Source organism: Dreissena polymorpha, unplaced genomic scaffold (assembly GCF_020536995.1).
Source record: "Dreissena polymorpha isolate Duluth1 unplaced genomic scaffold, UMN_Dpol_1.0 chrUn007, whole genome shotgun sequence".
NCBI classification, from domain to species: domain Eukaryota; kingdom Metazoa; phylum Mollusca; class Bivalvia; order Myida; family Dreissenidae; genus Dreissena; species Dreissena polymorpha.
This window is the reverse complement of record NW_026273321.1, coordinates 237,848-253,919: the sequence shown is the minus strand read 5'-3', so window position 1 is coordinate 253,919 and position 16,072 is coordinate 237,848. Positions and strand designations below refer to the sequence as shown.

The following is a 16,072-nucleotide window of genomic DNA, read 5'->3' as shown; positions in this document are numbered from 1 at the left end:
ACTATGTAGTCAAAGACTTAATTTATATACAATGCAGTCAAAGACTTTACTAATGTAATAAATTTCTTTGTACAATTTCCTTAAGGAGTTATAAGAAAACAGGCCAATAAGGAAATATTTAGGATGAAATTTAAAATTGTGCCCCATAAGCAGACTTCCCGAAACTCAACAGCCTTCAGTCAGACCAAATAAGTTTTCTGTAAGACCTTAAGTTATTCTGTCAGACCAAAAAAATACGTGAAATGTGAAAAGAAAAGAGTAACAAGAGATGTGTTTGTCAGAAACACAATGCCCCCTATTGTGCCGCTTTGAAACCATAAATTTGACCGTTGACCTTGAAGGATGACCTTGATCTTTCACCACTCATAACGTGCAGCTTCATGAGAAACATATGCATGCCAAATATCAAGTTGCTATCTTCAATATTAAAAAAGTTATGACCAAACTTAAATGAAGGTTAAAGTTTTAGGAAAGCAAAATACAATGATATTTGACCTTTGACCTTGAAGGATGACCTTGACCTTGACTTTTCACATCTCACAATGTGCAGCTACGTGAGAACCATGCCAAATATGAAGTTGCTATCTTCAATCATGCAAAAGTTGTCAAACTATAACCAAGGTTAAAGTTTTGGGACACACACAATGAATGAATGACAGACAGACAGGCCAAAAACAATATACCCCGATCTTTCGATCCGGGGGAAAAAAACATATGAAATAAAGATATATTGTTGTATCATCATTTAATTCTAAATTATATTGTTAGGAGTAGCGAATTAGTCTGTCACTATTAAATACCACAAAAATTTTGCATCAAACACAGGTGGATAATCCCAATTTTCGCCCAGAAGATTTTAGACCCATCAAAAGCTGATTTGCTAATCTGCGAGTACAATCCTATTTCGTGTTTGGCAAAGTTCTTAGTCCGCCAATGTTCTGAAAATACTTCGAATATCATGGGAAAGCCTGAAATACTAGACATTTTGGGCAGACGACTTAAGATTTTTGATCGGCCCTTAAATGTTTATGTAGGAAATGTCCGTAGGGCAGATGAAGTTTAGGGAAGTCTGCATAAGTTTCTTGTTCAGTCTTACCGTGAGAAGACATCAGCACTCAGCACACAACCGATGATGTTTCCAAGATGTGGCACGTTGTTGACATATGGCAGAGCGCTGGTGATCAGAATGTTACGGCGACCTTTCTCTGGTAGACTGCAGTAGAAGGAGGTCAAAACTTAACCCTTCCCCACTCAGAAGTATACAGAAAATGGCTATACACAAACCAGCATAAAACCTCAACAACTTATTTAAAACAGATCAGGTTGTATGCTGTTTGCAGTTGATTAGTACCTTAGGGTTGAAAATGAAGTCTTTAAAACTTGAATCTATTAAGAAAGGTCTTCAATTTTATTTGATTTTCTTACTGAATACAAATGGATTAAAAAGAGTATATGAGAGGGAAAGGGTTACTGGAATTTAGCAATAAGTGAGTATGATTGTTTTTGACCTAGAGAACCCTTATCAGAATGACCTTTCTGAATGACTTTCCTTTAAATAGAGCATTTGCGGTTGGTGTCTCTGACAACATTAATTTATCAAACCAGTCCAAGAGTTTAAGAAAGTTTTACACAGCAACTCACAAATATTTAGGCTTGCATACAAGTATTTTCAATTGTATTTATTTTCAGTTACTAAGCAAAATTAGTTTAGTCTCTTATTTAAGTGATTTAAATAATACATTTACCAAGGTTCGACTAATAGAGCTGGATATGAGATGAACAAAATGTTATGAAAAAAAAAATTTGGTGGTGGTGGTGGTGGCGGTGGTGGTGGTGGTGGTGGTGGTGGTTGATACAATGCATTACAAAAATGCAGTTAGCCTTACATTTGGTAAAATTTTAATATATTACAAGGAAGGCAAATGCTGTTACAAAAAGAACATGCATAAACGGTAGTTGTTTCCCTTGTTTGAACCATGCTAAACCGACATACCGACAGACAGACCGACATGAGCAAAGCAATATACCCCCTCTTCTTCGAAGGGGGGCATAAAAAATATACTTATTATGCCCCCCTTCGAAGAAGAGGGGGTATATTGCTTTGCTCATGTCGGTCTGTCTGACGGTCTGTCGGTCGGTCTGTCGGTCGGTCCGTCCACCAGGTGGTTGTCAGACGATAACTCAAGAACACTTAGGCCTAGGATCATGAAACTTCATAGGTACATTGATCATGACTCACAGATGACCCCTATTGATTTTGAGGTCACTAGGTCAAAGGTCAAGGTCACTGTGACCCGAAATAGTAAAATGGTTTCCGGATGATAATTCAAGAACGCTTATGCCTAGGATCATGAAACTTGATAGGTAGATTGATCATGACTAGCAGATGACCCCTATTGATTTTCAGGTCACTAGGTCAAAGGTCAAGGTCACGGTGACCCGAAATAGTAAAATGGTTTCCGGATGATAACTCAAGAACGCTTATGCCTAGGATCATGAAACTTGATAGGTACATTGATCATGACTGGCAGATGACCCCTATTGATTTTCAGGTCACTAAGTAAAAGGTCAAGCTCACAGTGACCCGAACTAGTAAAATGGTTTCCTGATGATAACTCAGGAAAGCTTATGGCTAGGATCATGAAACTTCATAGGTACATTGATCATGACTCGCAGATGACCCCTATTGATTTTCAGGTCACTAGGTCAAAGGTCAAGGTCACAGTGACAAAAAACATATTTACAAAATGGCTGTCACTACAACTGAGAGCCCATATGGGGGCATGCATGTTTTACAAACAGCCCTTGTTTTAATAGGGAATGGTCCCTCTACTGGACATAAATTGATACGAAAACACACACTATGATTTCATGCTACTGCACTTACACAGGATGTACACGTTTCAGAGGTTCTGGGCACAGTTTCTTGCCTTTCAACCAGGCCAGTGTTGCAGCCTCTATCTCTTCTGGACTGGCTACTATTTTCTCTGGGGCAGCCTGTGGAAACAGGAGCAACAATATACAGACCCAGTCCACAGAATTCCTTTTATAGTTTCAGCCTGTACACACATATATTTAGCTGCCCAAAGATAAACATTTCATTTATGTAAATTTTTCTACATGATTAAGGAACTGAGACAATTTTCTTCAAAGTGCAACAAAATGTTATGCATAGCCTGATTATTGTTTGGTAGAATAAAGAATACTCAAGAGAATATATCAAAACTATCACACAACTGCCGGCGTTTCCTATTGAAATTACGACTGAACAAAGTTACAGAAAATAATTATAAAATTGAGGTTGTTTTGGGTGCTAACCATGAACTGGTGAATATATAAGAGAAAATCTGATTTTTCTGGTCTTCATTCATTTGTAAACCTTTTACTTTTAACGTTCAATTTAAAGTTAAATGTATCAATGAAGTTGAAAATGAGTTCATTTAGGATAAATGAACACTGAAAGTCTTTACTGGAAGAATATGTATCTTAACCCTTTCAGTGCGGGGACCGAATTTTGAAGGCCTTTGCAAACAGTTTGGATCCAGATGAGACGCCACAAAACGTGGCGTCTCATCAGGATCCAAACTGTTTGCTATTCTGATATTCTTTTTTAAAAATCGAAGAAAATGCTAATTTTAGAAATTCAGCAGACAACATTTTAGCAGACGACAAATTTCCCAGCATGCATTTATTAAGCCCCATTGTCCCAGTGCACAGCTCAATTCTTCGTTGGGTACCTGCGTGGTGTCTTCCTTTGCTTTGCTTGTCTGCTTCTGGACAGCTTCTTTCTGATTGGCCGTTTCAGCGACCCTTAAAGGGGCAGGCTGGATGGTCAGAGACCCCTTAAGGTAGCTCGTATCACCTCCTTTACACATGGCTTGAGAGACTCTATCAAATTCGCCTTGATTTGCCAATTTTGTGAACCATGTAAGCAGAATGGGGAAGTGACTCTGGTAGCCTGGTGAAGAACAAGACGATATTGGTTTATTTTGGTTTAATATCAATTTCAATCAATATCATCAGCAGTGTTTTTTTTCGTTCAAATTCAGAGCTGTTACAGGAACCCATTCAAAATGGAAAAAAAATCCATAAAATCCCCAAATGAAGGTTTCTAAAAAACAAAAACAATGTTTTCTTTAATTTTAAGATTTAATTCATTTTTACGAATATCATATTCAATTTTTTAGGAAAAAAATTAACAGCAGCAATTTCCCAATTTTAGTCAAAACAACGCGATTTTGCCCAATCCTAAGGGACCCAGCTCCATTCCCAAATTTGTGGAAAAAACTGATCAGAGAATATTTTCAAGAGTGACACAAACACATGTGATAGTATTTATTTTTTAGTATAATGTTTGGACGAAATATTATATTGACATCCTGCAGAAACCAAACATTTGTATTTTTACACTATGCCTTTAGCAGTGTTAGTTTACATTTTGAAATTATTTTACTGGAGATTTTCATAGAAATAATGGAGTCATAATGTGAAAATAAATGTGACCTGTCATTTCACAAATGTTGAGTGTGACACTGTTGATGATCAAATTTCAATTGAGTCACGCTTTTTGAAAAGGGCCTGGGGGTTTAATGCATGTGCATAAAATGTCTTCAAAGATCAGCATGTTCAGTTTCCAAGGGCTTATCAGGGAAAACACTTTCCACTGTTATGATATTTTTCGTTTTAAAAAAGTATCTTCTTACAGGGAATAATCTAGAATAATATAAGTCCCTGAACTCACAGTTTTTAGACCAATGAGTCCCATGCCAAAATTCATGAGTCCACCTTAAAAAAGAACGGGTCCCAAATTTTGAAAGATACCAAGTAGTGAAGAAAATGAGTCTAAATAACACTAGCACAATAACTATATTTGCATTAAACTTTTAATAATCTCAAAAACAATGAATTTTGAAACCAAAAACAAGTTCTGGGTTATCACTTTCTTGTTTGCCTTCACATAGGCTATAATTGTGTCTGTTACATGTTACAACATTTCAACTTGATTCAAGTCAATGATAATATTATTGTTAACATCCGAATTGCGAGCCTGATAATATTTATGTTAACGTCCGAATTGCTAGCCGTTGACCTACCGTTATTGAAGTTTAGAGTTGTTTGTTTTGGATCTAGCTTCAACACCTTATTTCGAAGGCATTATCTCTGTATTATTTATGACTAAGTTACAAAAAGTTAAAGCAGGCCTTCATCCGGGGACTCTGAAAAATATCATAACACACCCTATTTAAAAGATTGATTCTAATTGGTTCGTATTATACAGCAGCGGCTCGACTAGAGCCAATCAGAAGACTTGTTGCTGTCTTCGGTTAAACACAGCGTTCATCACTACACTTTTGACTCATACCCAAGATGATTCGTACTTATCGTGATTCGCATATGCGTTAACGGATTCGTTTCAGCAATGCGTCCGAGTGGACGCACATATTTCAAAACTATGCGTCTATTTCGATATTTGTGCGTCATAGACGCGGGACGCGCATGTAGAATATTCCCTGTTCTTAGCAAATTTGCAAAACATTCCAGTTAAGACGAAAAGTGTCGAACCCTGATTAGCCTGTGCAAACTTTACAGGCTAATCTGTGACGACACTTAATATACATGCATTTAACCCCTTTTCACTGAGGGAGGCTCATTAACTTCACATTTGTGGGAACCAGGAATCAATTAGGCAAGTCATCCCCCCACCTTCTTTCAACGGGACATTATAAAGACTTTCCTATGAGCAATAAACGCAATAATACCAGGTAGGGCTGATTTTCCCATGAAAACAGGAAACAGTGTTGACCAAACAGCGACATCAGCCACTGTCAACTGACTCTGAAACAAGACACAGATAGTTAACATTTTCATCAATAAATACATATATTGTTTCATTGTTATACTGACTACATAGTCAATTTATACCAGCAGAAAGTTTGGTAGATAACTTATTATATAAAACATTAAGTTGATAACAGCATGAGTTGGATGGAAGTATATTGTTTTATTATTACAACAAGAGCACCGCATAACAGGTGCCACGCTCGGCTGCGAAAGCTTCTCAGAATTTTTTTTTTTTTTTTTTTAAGAGGTCACAGTGACCTTGACCTTTGACCTAGTGACCCAAAATGGGTGTGTTGTGTAGAACTCATTCGTGCTAAAACCTTTACATTGGCTCTAAAATCTAAGTGCTTCCACCTACAACTTTGAAACTTCATATGTAGATGCACCTTGATGGACGGTGAGCAGGCTATGACAATACCTCGGGAAAACAGCCTCGCTAAAAATTATGACTGCTAAGAAAGTGAATGATTCAAGTTTTTGTGTAAGTAACTTATTTGCATACCTAGCTTAAGATTACTCAGTTATTTACATGTTATATCTAAAATGTGTATGCAGTGGACCAAAACATTTTAGAAACTTTGCCCAAGGGTCACTAAGGGATCTTTTCTGTACAGTTTTGTGAATATCTACACCGTGGTTTCAACAAAGATGTTGTTTCAATGAAAAATTGAGGCATGCCAGACAATCCACAAATGATCCCAAAAAATCAACCTTGACCACTGGGGAGGTGAAATATAGATGCACAATTCTAAAAAAACAACAAGTTCTGATCAGAAATCTAAAAATAATGATTTTTTTTTTTTCAAATTCTGAAAAAGATCATCATCAATACCCGAAAAGTCTACAGTAGCAACCCTTCTAGGAAATATTTATGTAATGCACATTGATGCAGATGTTATGATTGTGTTTAATGTGCATTAAATTTTAAATAATTTTTTGGGGAAGGGAAAATTACAAAAAGAGCTCTTACCCCAGTTAACATTTCTTTGCCTTTCAGCTCCCCGTCCAAGAAGGCAAGGAACTTCTGTATTCCCTGTACGAGGGACTCATCCATCTTCCCCTGAACTATCACACTTTGAAGGTACGGGAACACTGCAGGCTAGAATACAAGACATGTGAGTCTGGGAAAACAGGGCTTAATGTTGTAAAACGCTGTCCTAAATAAGCCTGTGCAGTCTACAGAGGCTAATCAGGTATGACACATTTCTATTTTATAGAATGTTTTGTTTAAAGCTGGTATCTTCCAGGGATGACACATTTCTATTTTATAGAATGTTTTGTTTAAAGCTGGTATCTTCCAGGGATGACACATTTCTATTTTATAGAATGTTTTGTTTAAAGCTGGTATCTTCCAGGGATGACGCATTTCTATTTTATAGAATGTTTTGTTTAAAGCTGGTATCTTCCAGGGATGACACATTTCTATTTTATAGAATGTTTTGTTTAAAGCTGGTATCTTCCAGGGATGACACATTTCTATTTTATAGAATGTTTTGTTTAAAGCTGGTATCTTCCAGGGATGACACATTTCTATTTTATAGAATGTTTTGTTTTAAGCTGGTATCTTCAAGGGATGACATATTTCTATCTTATAGAATGTTTTGTTTAAAGCTGGTATCTTCCAGGGATGACATATTTCTATTTTATAGAATGTTTTGTTTAAAGCTGGTATCTCCCAGGGATGACATATTTCTATTTTATAGAATGTTTTTGTTTAAAGCTGGTATCTTCCAGGGATGACATATTTCTATTTTATAGAATGTTTTGTTTAAAGCTGGTATCTTCCAGTGATGCCATATTTCTATTTTATAGAATGTTTTGTTTAAAGATCGTATCTTCCAGGGATGACATATTTCTATTTTATATAATGTTTTGTTTAAAGCTGGTATCTTCTATGACTGACTGACTGACAGACTGAATGAAAATCCAGTATATGCAGGAAAGTTTCCCCCCTAATCAGCTTGTGCAAACTTACATGCAGTTAACTCTTTCAGTGCTGGAGCCGAATTTTGAAGGCCTTTGCAAACAGTTTGGATCCAGATGAGACACCACAGAACGTGGCATCTCATCAGGATCCAAACTGTTTGCTATTCTGATAGTATTCTTTGAAAAAAAAAATGAAAAAAATGCTAATTTTAGAAATTCAGCAGACGACATTTTAGCAGACGACAAATTTCCCAGCATGCAAAGTGTTAAATCCATTTTTCCTGAGCAAGGCTCAAATATTTTCGGAACATATTCATATTTAACAATTGCACAAAGAGAAAGAATAATTAATGGACAGTTTACTTACAGATCTTGAGTGTATACAATGTATGTGAATAAAATACAATTTTGAATATTTAGGAGATTAATCTAAAAAATTAACTGTTAATATTAGTCTCACAGTTCACATTGGAAGTTATTAGATTCTCAAAAGTAAGATTTTAAGAGATAACAAATACCACTATACATACAAATATATCCATTGCATACAATTTGTATTCAGAAAAAAAACATTCTTAAGTATTATTATACCAAAAGCCATTTTAATAAAGTACCTATGTACCTTAAGAAATTTAAATCAAATAATTTTTGTACAGACAGCATTTTAAATCATATATTATTTTTGTACCGAGAGTTAATTTCAAGTGTTTGTACCTACAACCAGTGTGTTTTTTTTCCTTATAAAGTACCCATAAAAGGCACTTTCCCAATAGAAAAAAAACAACATAATTCCCAATGGACGTCCTGAAAATTCCCAAAATGAAGAAAATTTGCTCCCATTTCAGTCGTATTAAATGCATGAGAACAAATGAAATGAGAACTGAAACTAAACCTTTCAGCAAAAAGGCATCTTAAAGTATATTTAGTATGTTAGTGCAGTTAAGGACCAAACAATTAACAAGATAAACATTCTGACCAAATTTCATAAAGATTGGATAAAAACTGTGACCTCTATTGTCTTCACAAGGTTTTTCTATTATTTGACCTAGTGACCTAGTTTTTGATCCCAGATGACCCAAATACAATACCAACCCAGATTTCATCAAGATAAAGATTCTGACCAAATTTTTATAAAGATTGGATGAAAACTGTGACCTCTATTGTCTATACAAGGTTTTTCTATTATTTGACCTAGTGACCTAGTTTTTGACCCCAGATGACCCAAATACAATCCCAACCCAGATTTCATCAAGATAAACATTCTGACCAAATTTCATAAAGATGCGATGAAAACTGTGACCTCTACTGTCTACACAAACAAATTGCTGACAGTTTTTCTATTATTTGACCTAGTGACCTAGTTTTTGACTTCAGATGACCCAAATACAATCCCAACCCAGATTTCATCAAGATAAACATTCTGACCAAATTTCATATAGATTGAATGAAAACTGCGACCTCTATTGTCTACACAAAGTTTTTCTATTATTTGATCTAGTTTTTGACCTAGTGACCTAGTTTTTGACCCCAGATGACCCAAATACAATCCCAACCCAGATTTCATCAAGATAAACATTCTGACCAAATTTCATAAAGATTGGATGAAAACTGTGACCTCTACTGTCTACACAAGGTTTTTCTATTATTTGACCTAGCTTTTGACCTCGTGACCTAGTTTTTGACCCCAGATGACCCAAATACAATCTCAACCCAGATTTCATCAAGATAAACATTCTGACTAAATTTCATAAAGATTGGATGAAAACTGTGACCTCTACTCTCAACACAAGGTTTTTCTATTATTTGACCTAGTTTTTGACCCCAGATGACCCAAATACAATCCCAACCCAGATTTCATCAAAATAAACACTCTGACCAAATTTCATACAGATTGGATAAAAGACTGCGACCTCTATTGTCTACACAAGGTTTTTCTATTATTTGACCTAGTTTTGACCTAGTGACCTAGTTTTTGACCCCAGATGACCCAAATCAGGGGTGTCAATTGGCCAAAATCTAAATTCCTGAAAATAGGCCTATCGTTTTGGGGCTAGAGCAAAAAAGGGTTAATAATTTATGTAACTTTGTTTACTTTGTAAACATTATGTGAAAGTAAAATAATTTGTGTTTAAGATGACATTTTGTGACAATAATCTTACAATTCCAGAAAAAAATCCTCTGATTTATATCAATATCAAAATTGGTCCTTAAGGGCCAAAATCCTGATTTCAGACATAATCCTGAACTTTGACCCCTCTGCCAAATACAATCCCAACCCAGATTTCATCAATATAAACAATCTGACCAAATTTCATAAAGATTGGATGAAACTGTGACCTCTACTGTCTACACAAACAAATTGTTGACGGACGGACGCACGCACACACGCACGCACTCACAAAGGACGCCGGACATCAGACGGTCACATAAGCTCACCATGTCACTTTGTGACAGGTGAGCTAAAAAGACACTGAGACCCACTCAGTAGATATTACTATCTGAGTTTGCCAAATTTTAGGGGTTTTCCAACTAAAAATGTTGCGGTATAGGTACTCTTCACAATTGAGTTAAAAAAAACCTGAACCATTTTCCGAGGTTTTTAAGTGGGTGGTTGATTTAAAAAATAATAGGAGAATTGAAATGTATTTTTACTAAAGCTTTAAAAAGAAGTGGGGTATTGTTACATATTTTTGTCAAAATAACAAATGATTTCCCAATCTCCTAGATGGATATGCATTCCAGTTGCTATTTTAGCCTTGTTGTGGGAAAAACTGGGCTTATTGTATGTAAGTAAAGTGTCATCCCAGATGAGGCTAATCAAGGACAACAATTTCCGCTTTTTTGGATTTTTCCATTTAAAGAAAGTCTCTTTTAAATGCAAATCCTGTTTCGAAGGAAAGTGTTATCCCTGATTAGTGTCCCTGATTTGCTAGTGCAGACTGGACAGGCTAATCTGGGACAACATTTTACACAAATGCATTAAGTCCCATCATCCTAAAGCGCAGATCTATTACAACACAGTATTTTCTTACCAGCAGACATGCAGATTCCCAGTCCAGCCATTGGTCCACAGCTGACGGGTTCTCCTCTGTCACGGACCTTGCGAGAATCAGGCGGGCAGCAGCATTGGAGGAAAATATAAACTTTTCTGGGTAGACCTCCAAGACAGGCAGCTTGTGACTGCTCATGTACGGGACAACCCAGGCTGAAACACAAACAGGGGCCCGCCGTTAAAGCTAGACAATATAAACTCTTCATTATTTTAGGAATGGGACCACCCGGGTGTACATTGTCCAGGGTAATCATGGAACTTAGGCTGGAAATCCATGGTATAACATGGAATTCCATGGAAATCCCTGGAATTTGAAACAGTTTCCAGGGTTTTCCAGGATTTTGTTCTAGAAATGTCCATGAAACGTGGACTTTTTTTCCAAGCATTTTCCAGCCTTGGATGGAAAAGCATGGAAAAGGAATGGAAAACGCTGGATTTAGGCTGGATAACCATGGAAAATATTTCCAGATAGCATGGAAAGTGGAACATAGAATTTTTTAAGCATGGAAAAGACTCTATAACAATTTCAGCTGACCCTGGAAACAACTTAGACTTTATAAGAGGAGAAAATAACTTATAAAAATGCAACACATTTTATTCAAAGTAAATCAGAGTTCAACAATTTACACAACATATGAATAAAACATAAAACAATGTGCATAGTTTGGGCAGAAATAGTAGTAGTTATAGTAGTAGAAGTAGTAATGCTGGTGCTGGCAGTAGAATATGTTGTAGGAGTAGAAGTAAAAGTGGTTGTTGTATACGTTGTACAAGCAGTTAAACTACTGATAATTATACTATTGGTGCAAATTTAAGTGACAGTAGCAGTACTAGCAGTTATTATTGTGTTGTTGTTTTAGCATTTACCGGAATAGTAGCAGTAATGGTAGCAATAGTAGTATAAATAATAATAACAATACTAGTAGCAGCAGTAGTAGTAGTAGTTAAGGAAGTAGCATTAGCAGCAGCAGCAGTAGTAGTAGTAGAAGTAGTAGTAGTAGAAGTAGCAGCAGTAGTAGCAGTAGCAGCATCAGTAGCAGTAGTAGTAGCAGTAGTAGTTGAAGTACTTGTAGTAGTAGTAGTAGTAGTAGTAGTAGTAGTAGTAGTAGTGGTAGTGGTAGTAGTAGTAATAGTAGTAGTAACAGCAGACGCAGCAGCAGCAGCAGTAGTAGTAGTAGTCGCTGCAGCAGGAGTTGTAGTAGTAGTAGCAGCAGCAGCAGTAGCAGTAGTAGCAGCAGCAGCAGCAGGAGTAGTAGCAGCAGCAGCAGTAGCAGCAGCAGTAGCAGTAGAAGTAGTAGTAGTTGAAGCAGTAGTAGTAGTTGATCAGTAGTAGTAGTAGCAGCAGTAGTAGTAGTAGTAGTAGTAGTAGTAGTAGTAGAAGTAGTAGTAGTAGTAGTAGTAGTAGTAGTAGTAGAAGTAGAAGTAGCAGTAGTAGTAGTAGTAGTAGTAGTAGTAGTAGTAGTAGTAGTAGTAGTAGTAGTAGTAGTAGTAGTTGTTGTTGTTGTTGTGGCTGTTGTAATAGTAGTAGTAGTTTTGCAGAAGTAGTAGTAGTAGTAGTAGTACTAGTAGTAGAAGTAATAGTAGTAACTTTCAAAGCAATGTCTACAAGTTTAAATTCCTTAACCCTGTTCAAGGTGTATACTCACCCAATATTTAACTACAGTCCAGGTTTGCAATTAACAAACTATCTGATAAGCCTGTGTGTGAGTCAGAAATGTCTGCGGCTAATCTATTGGTTATAAAATATCACAGCCTTTTCTGATTGGCTGAGTTCAAATACAGAAAGTTTACCTGTTAGATTGAAATTCTGGAGTAGGCGTATTGTAGAAACTATCCAGGTTAAACTTGTTGTTAAAATGAAGTTAATGTAATTTCACAAACAGTAGAGTTAATGTGTTTTTCCATTAACAAGAATTTCTTAAAATAATAATGTATGGATATCATTTGGAAAGTGACATGAAATTTTGTTAAAAAGTGATGCATACAAGTGTTTCAGAAGTCTGTCTAGGAATAGAACAACAACTGAAGGTTTGTGCTTTTCATTATTTCTAAATATTCCTTTAAATTTATTCTTCTTATGTCATCATTGTAGATTTTTTTATGTGACATTTTAGCTAAAAGTATGGCAAATATAGAAGTTTAAAAGCAGCTGTCACACACATTTTCACTAAGTGCAGTTTGCAGCTTGATAAAGGAATTCCAATGTGGAGATATTAATAAGCTTGAATGTAGTATCGGAAGTTTATAATGCATGGCTAGAGAACTGAGGATAAGGGAGTTATGTGCTGTGCATGATGAGAACTCAATGCTCATTAATATTGTTAATGTTTATAAATAAATCAATTAAACCAATAGCATTGTTTTTTAGGTTTCACTGTGCATTTTCATACCAATAGAATTACACATCATTCTAATTATAGCAATAATAAATTTGTACTAATCATACCAACAAATTTTGTTATGCTATGCTTTGTAATGTATTAACTTCATTGTAAGTTATTATTTAAAGACCATTTTACTAAATATTTAAAACAATACTTGAATTATTTTCTATATTCATTTTCATTATGTGCTTTAACTGTAGCTGACCAGTTGATGGAAGATACTGCAGAGTTTGGCAGGGAAATAACCCAAGACAGCAAAGCGGCTCTTTTGGCGCATTTACCAAGAGGACTAACATGGCCACAAATTCATAATTAATATTGTTATGCCCCGGGCTCATATAAGTAATTTAGTGTTAACCACCTGAAAGTATTTTGTCTTTTCGGTATCCAATATTTTGGTCTAGTTTCAATTACAGGACTGGTTATTTTTATATGAATTAGCAAATTAGCATAACTTTCATATAGCAATATCTAAATATAAAATTCCTATATATGTTTGAGTTTCCAGATACATACTAGTGTACCCTGTTTTGGGGCATTTAAGAAAACAACAATATAAATTTCAAAATAAAAGAGAGTCATATAAAAATATAAGTTAAATCACCAATTCATTCACTTGAAAGTCTCAGTTTTCCTGTGTGGTTGCCTGTTTGCAAGTAGATTAAAGCCCGCTTGCAAACTTTAAGAGAATAAATTTCAGTAAATGGAAAAGAAATAATTGTTAACTACTTAGGATCGTAAATGTTCGCTCAAATACAAAAAAGCCAGATGTACCGAATTGAGCAGTGATATGAAATATCTAAAATATATTAAAATATGAATGAGCATTGAAGTATAGATATTCAATCATATGATTGCTGCACATTAACTTTTACAGATGAATGTAAAAAACTTATGACTTTCTTGTAATATTGTTTGCTTTGTTTTTCTTTCAGAGATCATGCAGGAGCCCTACAGTATAACAGCAGTACAAGTTCTATAAAAGATCCACGACCTACTGAAGCCCAGCTAATTAACAAAAAAGTTTTTAAAAACTGTAATTTTATCCCACCTGGGTACTTATAATTTACTAATCTGCCTACACAAGTTTTAGACTTGCAATTATATTTTAAAATGTCACTTGGAAAGTAATACATGTACATGCATTATGTTCTGAATTTCTTTGAACAATAAAATTATATAAAAGTATTTTAATGAAATTAAGCACCTAAATTGCATTCAAGTGAAAGTAGCTGAGAACAAGATGTGTTTGTGAAACACAATGTCCCCCTATATGACGTTTGACCTTGAAGGATGACCTTGACCCTTCACCACTCAAAATGTGCAGCTCCATGAGATACACATGCATGTCAAATATAAAATTGCTAGCTTCAATATTGCAGAAGTTACATTACATGAGCAATTTTGACCCATATATTTGACCTAGAAGGATGACCTTGACCTTTCACCACTCAGAATGTGCAGCTCCATAAGTTACACATGCATGCCAAATATCAAGTTGCTATCTTCAATATTGCAAAAGTTTTCATAAAATAAGCGATTTGGGCCACATATATTTGACCTTTGACCTTGAAGGATGACCTTGACCTTTCACCACTCAAAATGTGCAGCTCTATAAGTTACACATGCATGCCAAATATCAAGTTGCTATCTTCAATATTGCAAAAGTATTCATAAAATAAGCGATTTGGGCCACATATATTTGACCTCTGACCTTGAAGGATGACCTTGACCTTGACCTTTCACCACTAAAAATGTGCAGCTCCATGAGATACACATGCATGCAAAATATCAAGTTGCTATTTTCAATATTGCAAAAGTATTCATAAAATGAGCGATTTTGGCCACATATATTTGACCTCTGACCTTGAAGGATGACCTTGACCTTGACCTTTCACCACTCAAAATGTGCTGCTCCATGAGATACACATGCATGCCAAATATCAAGTTGCTATATTCAATATAGCAAAAGTTATTGCAAAATGTTAAAGTTGGCGCAAACCAACCAACCAACCAACAGACCAACCAACCAACAGACCAACCAACAGACAGGGAAAAAACAATATGTCCCCCACTACTATAATGGGGGACATAAAAATAGTATCCTTGTGCTCATGGGCAGCTACATATATTGTGACATACATGAAGCAGCTAAAATAACTTAAATTTTTCATTTTGTTTCTTGTATATCGTTTGTACAGGGTTCGTGAATTGTTACTGTATATTACTTGACTTGCTTGTATTTTGTTACTTTGAATACATGTTGTGAAGGTTGCATTATACTTTTTAACTTTTAAAGTAGCGCCTGTTCTGTTATGAAGGGGCCTGATTTATGATAATGGACCTAGAGGCTTTGTAAGCATGTATTAAACAACACTTGTTTGATCTGAATAATTTGTTAAATAAATGTAACACAATTTGTAATCTGATGTTATATTTTGATGAATTGTGAACAAAATAATACATCGAAGAAACTAAGGCATTATGTTGATGTTTTGTTTTGTTTTAATCTAACCTTAAATTATGATTTACTTAAGCTGTGAGTATTGTATTCATTTAATACATGAATATTGTTTTTAGACCAGAATTTTCTTTTTCAATTCAGTGACCATGGTAAACTCTGGACAATTTTCCATGTTATACCAGGCGTCCATGGAATATTAAACATGGAAAAACCCTGGAACATTTTCCAGGGTTTTCCAGCCAGCATGGACAAAATACCGTCCGAATACTCCATGTAATCTGGAAAACCCTGGAAATAAATCCATGGTTTTCCATGGTTTTCCAGATTACATGGAGTATTCGGACGGTATTTATTCCATGCTGGCTGGAAAACCCTGGAAATTGTTCCATGGTAATTATTCCAGGG

General features: G+C 35.5%; 1 protein-coding gene across 2 annotated transcripts in view; it reads right to left on the bottom strand.

Moving 5' to 3' along the window:
- Positions 1 to 16,072, bottom strand: part of LOC127863386 (methionine--tRNA ligase, cytoplasmic-like) — a 74,688-nt gene that overhangs the window by 46,659 nt on the left and 11,957 nt on the right. For both annotated transcript variants that reach the window (XM_052402897.1, XM_052402898.1), the window contains exons 3-8: positions 10,800 to 10,972; positions 6,812 to 6,940; positions 5,760 to 5,835; positions 3,738 to 3,958; positions 2,888 to 2,997; positions 1,097 to 1,213 (exon numbers count right to left, since the gene is read on the bottom strand). In XM_052402897.1, coding sequence (XP_052258857.1) covers positions 1,097 to 1,213; positions 2,888 to 2,997; positions 3,738 to 3,958; positions 5,760 to 5,835; positions 6,812 to 6,940; positions 10,800 to 10,972 — 826 coding nt within the window. The remainder of the gene's footprint in view (positions 1 to 1,096; positions 1,214 to 2,887; positions 2,998 to 3,737; positions 3,959 to 5,759; positions 5,836 to 6,811; positions 6,941 to 10,799; positions 10,973 to 16,072) is intronic.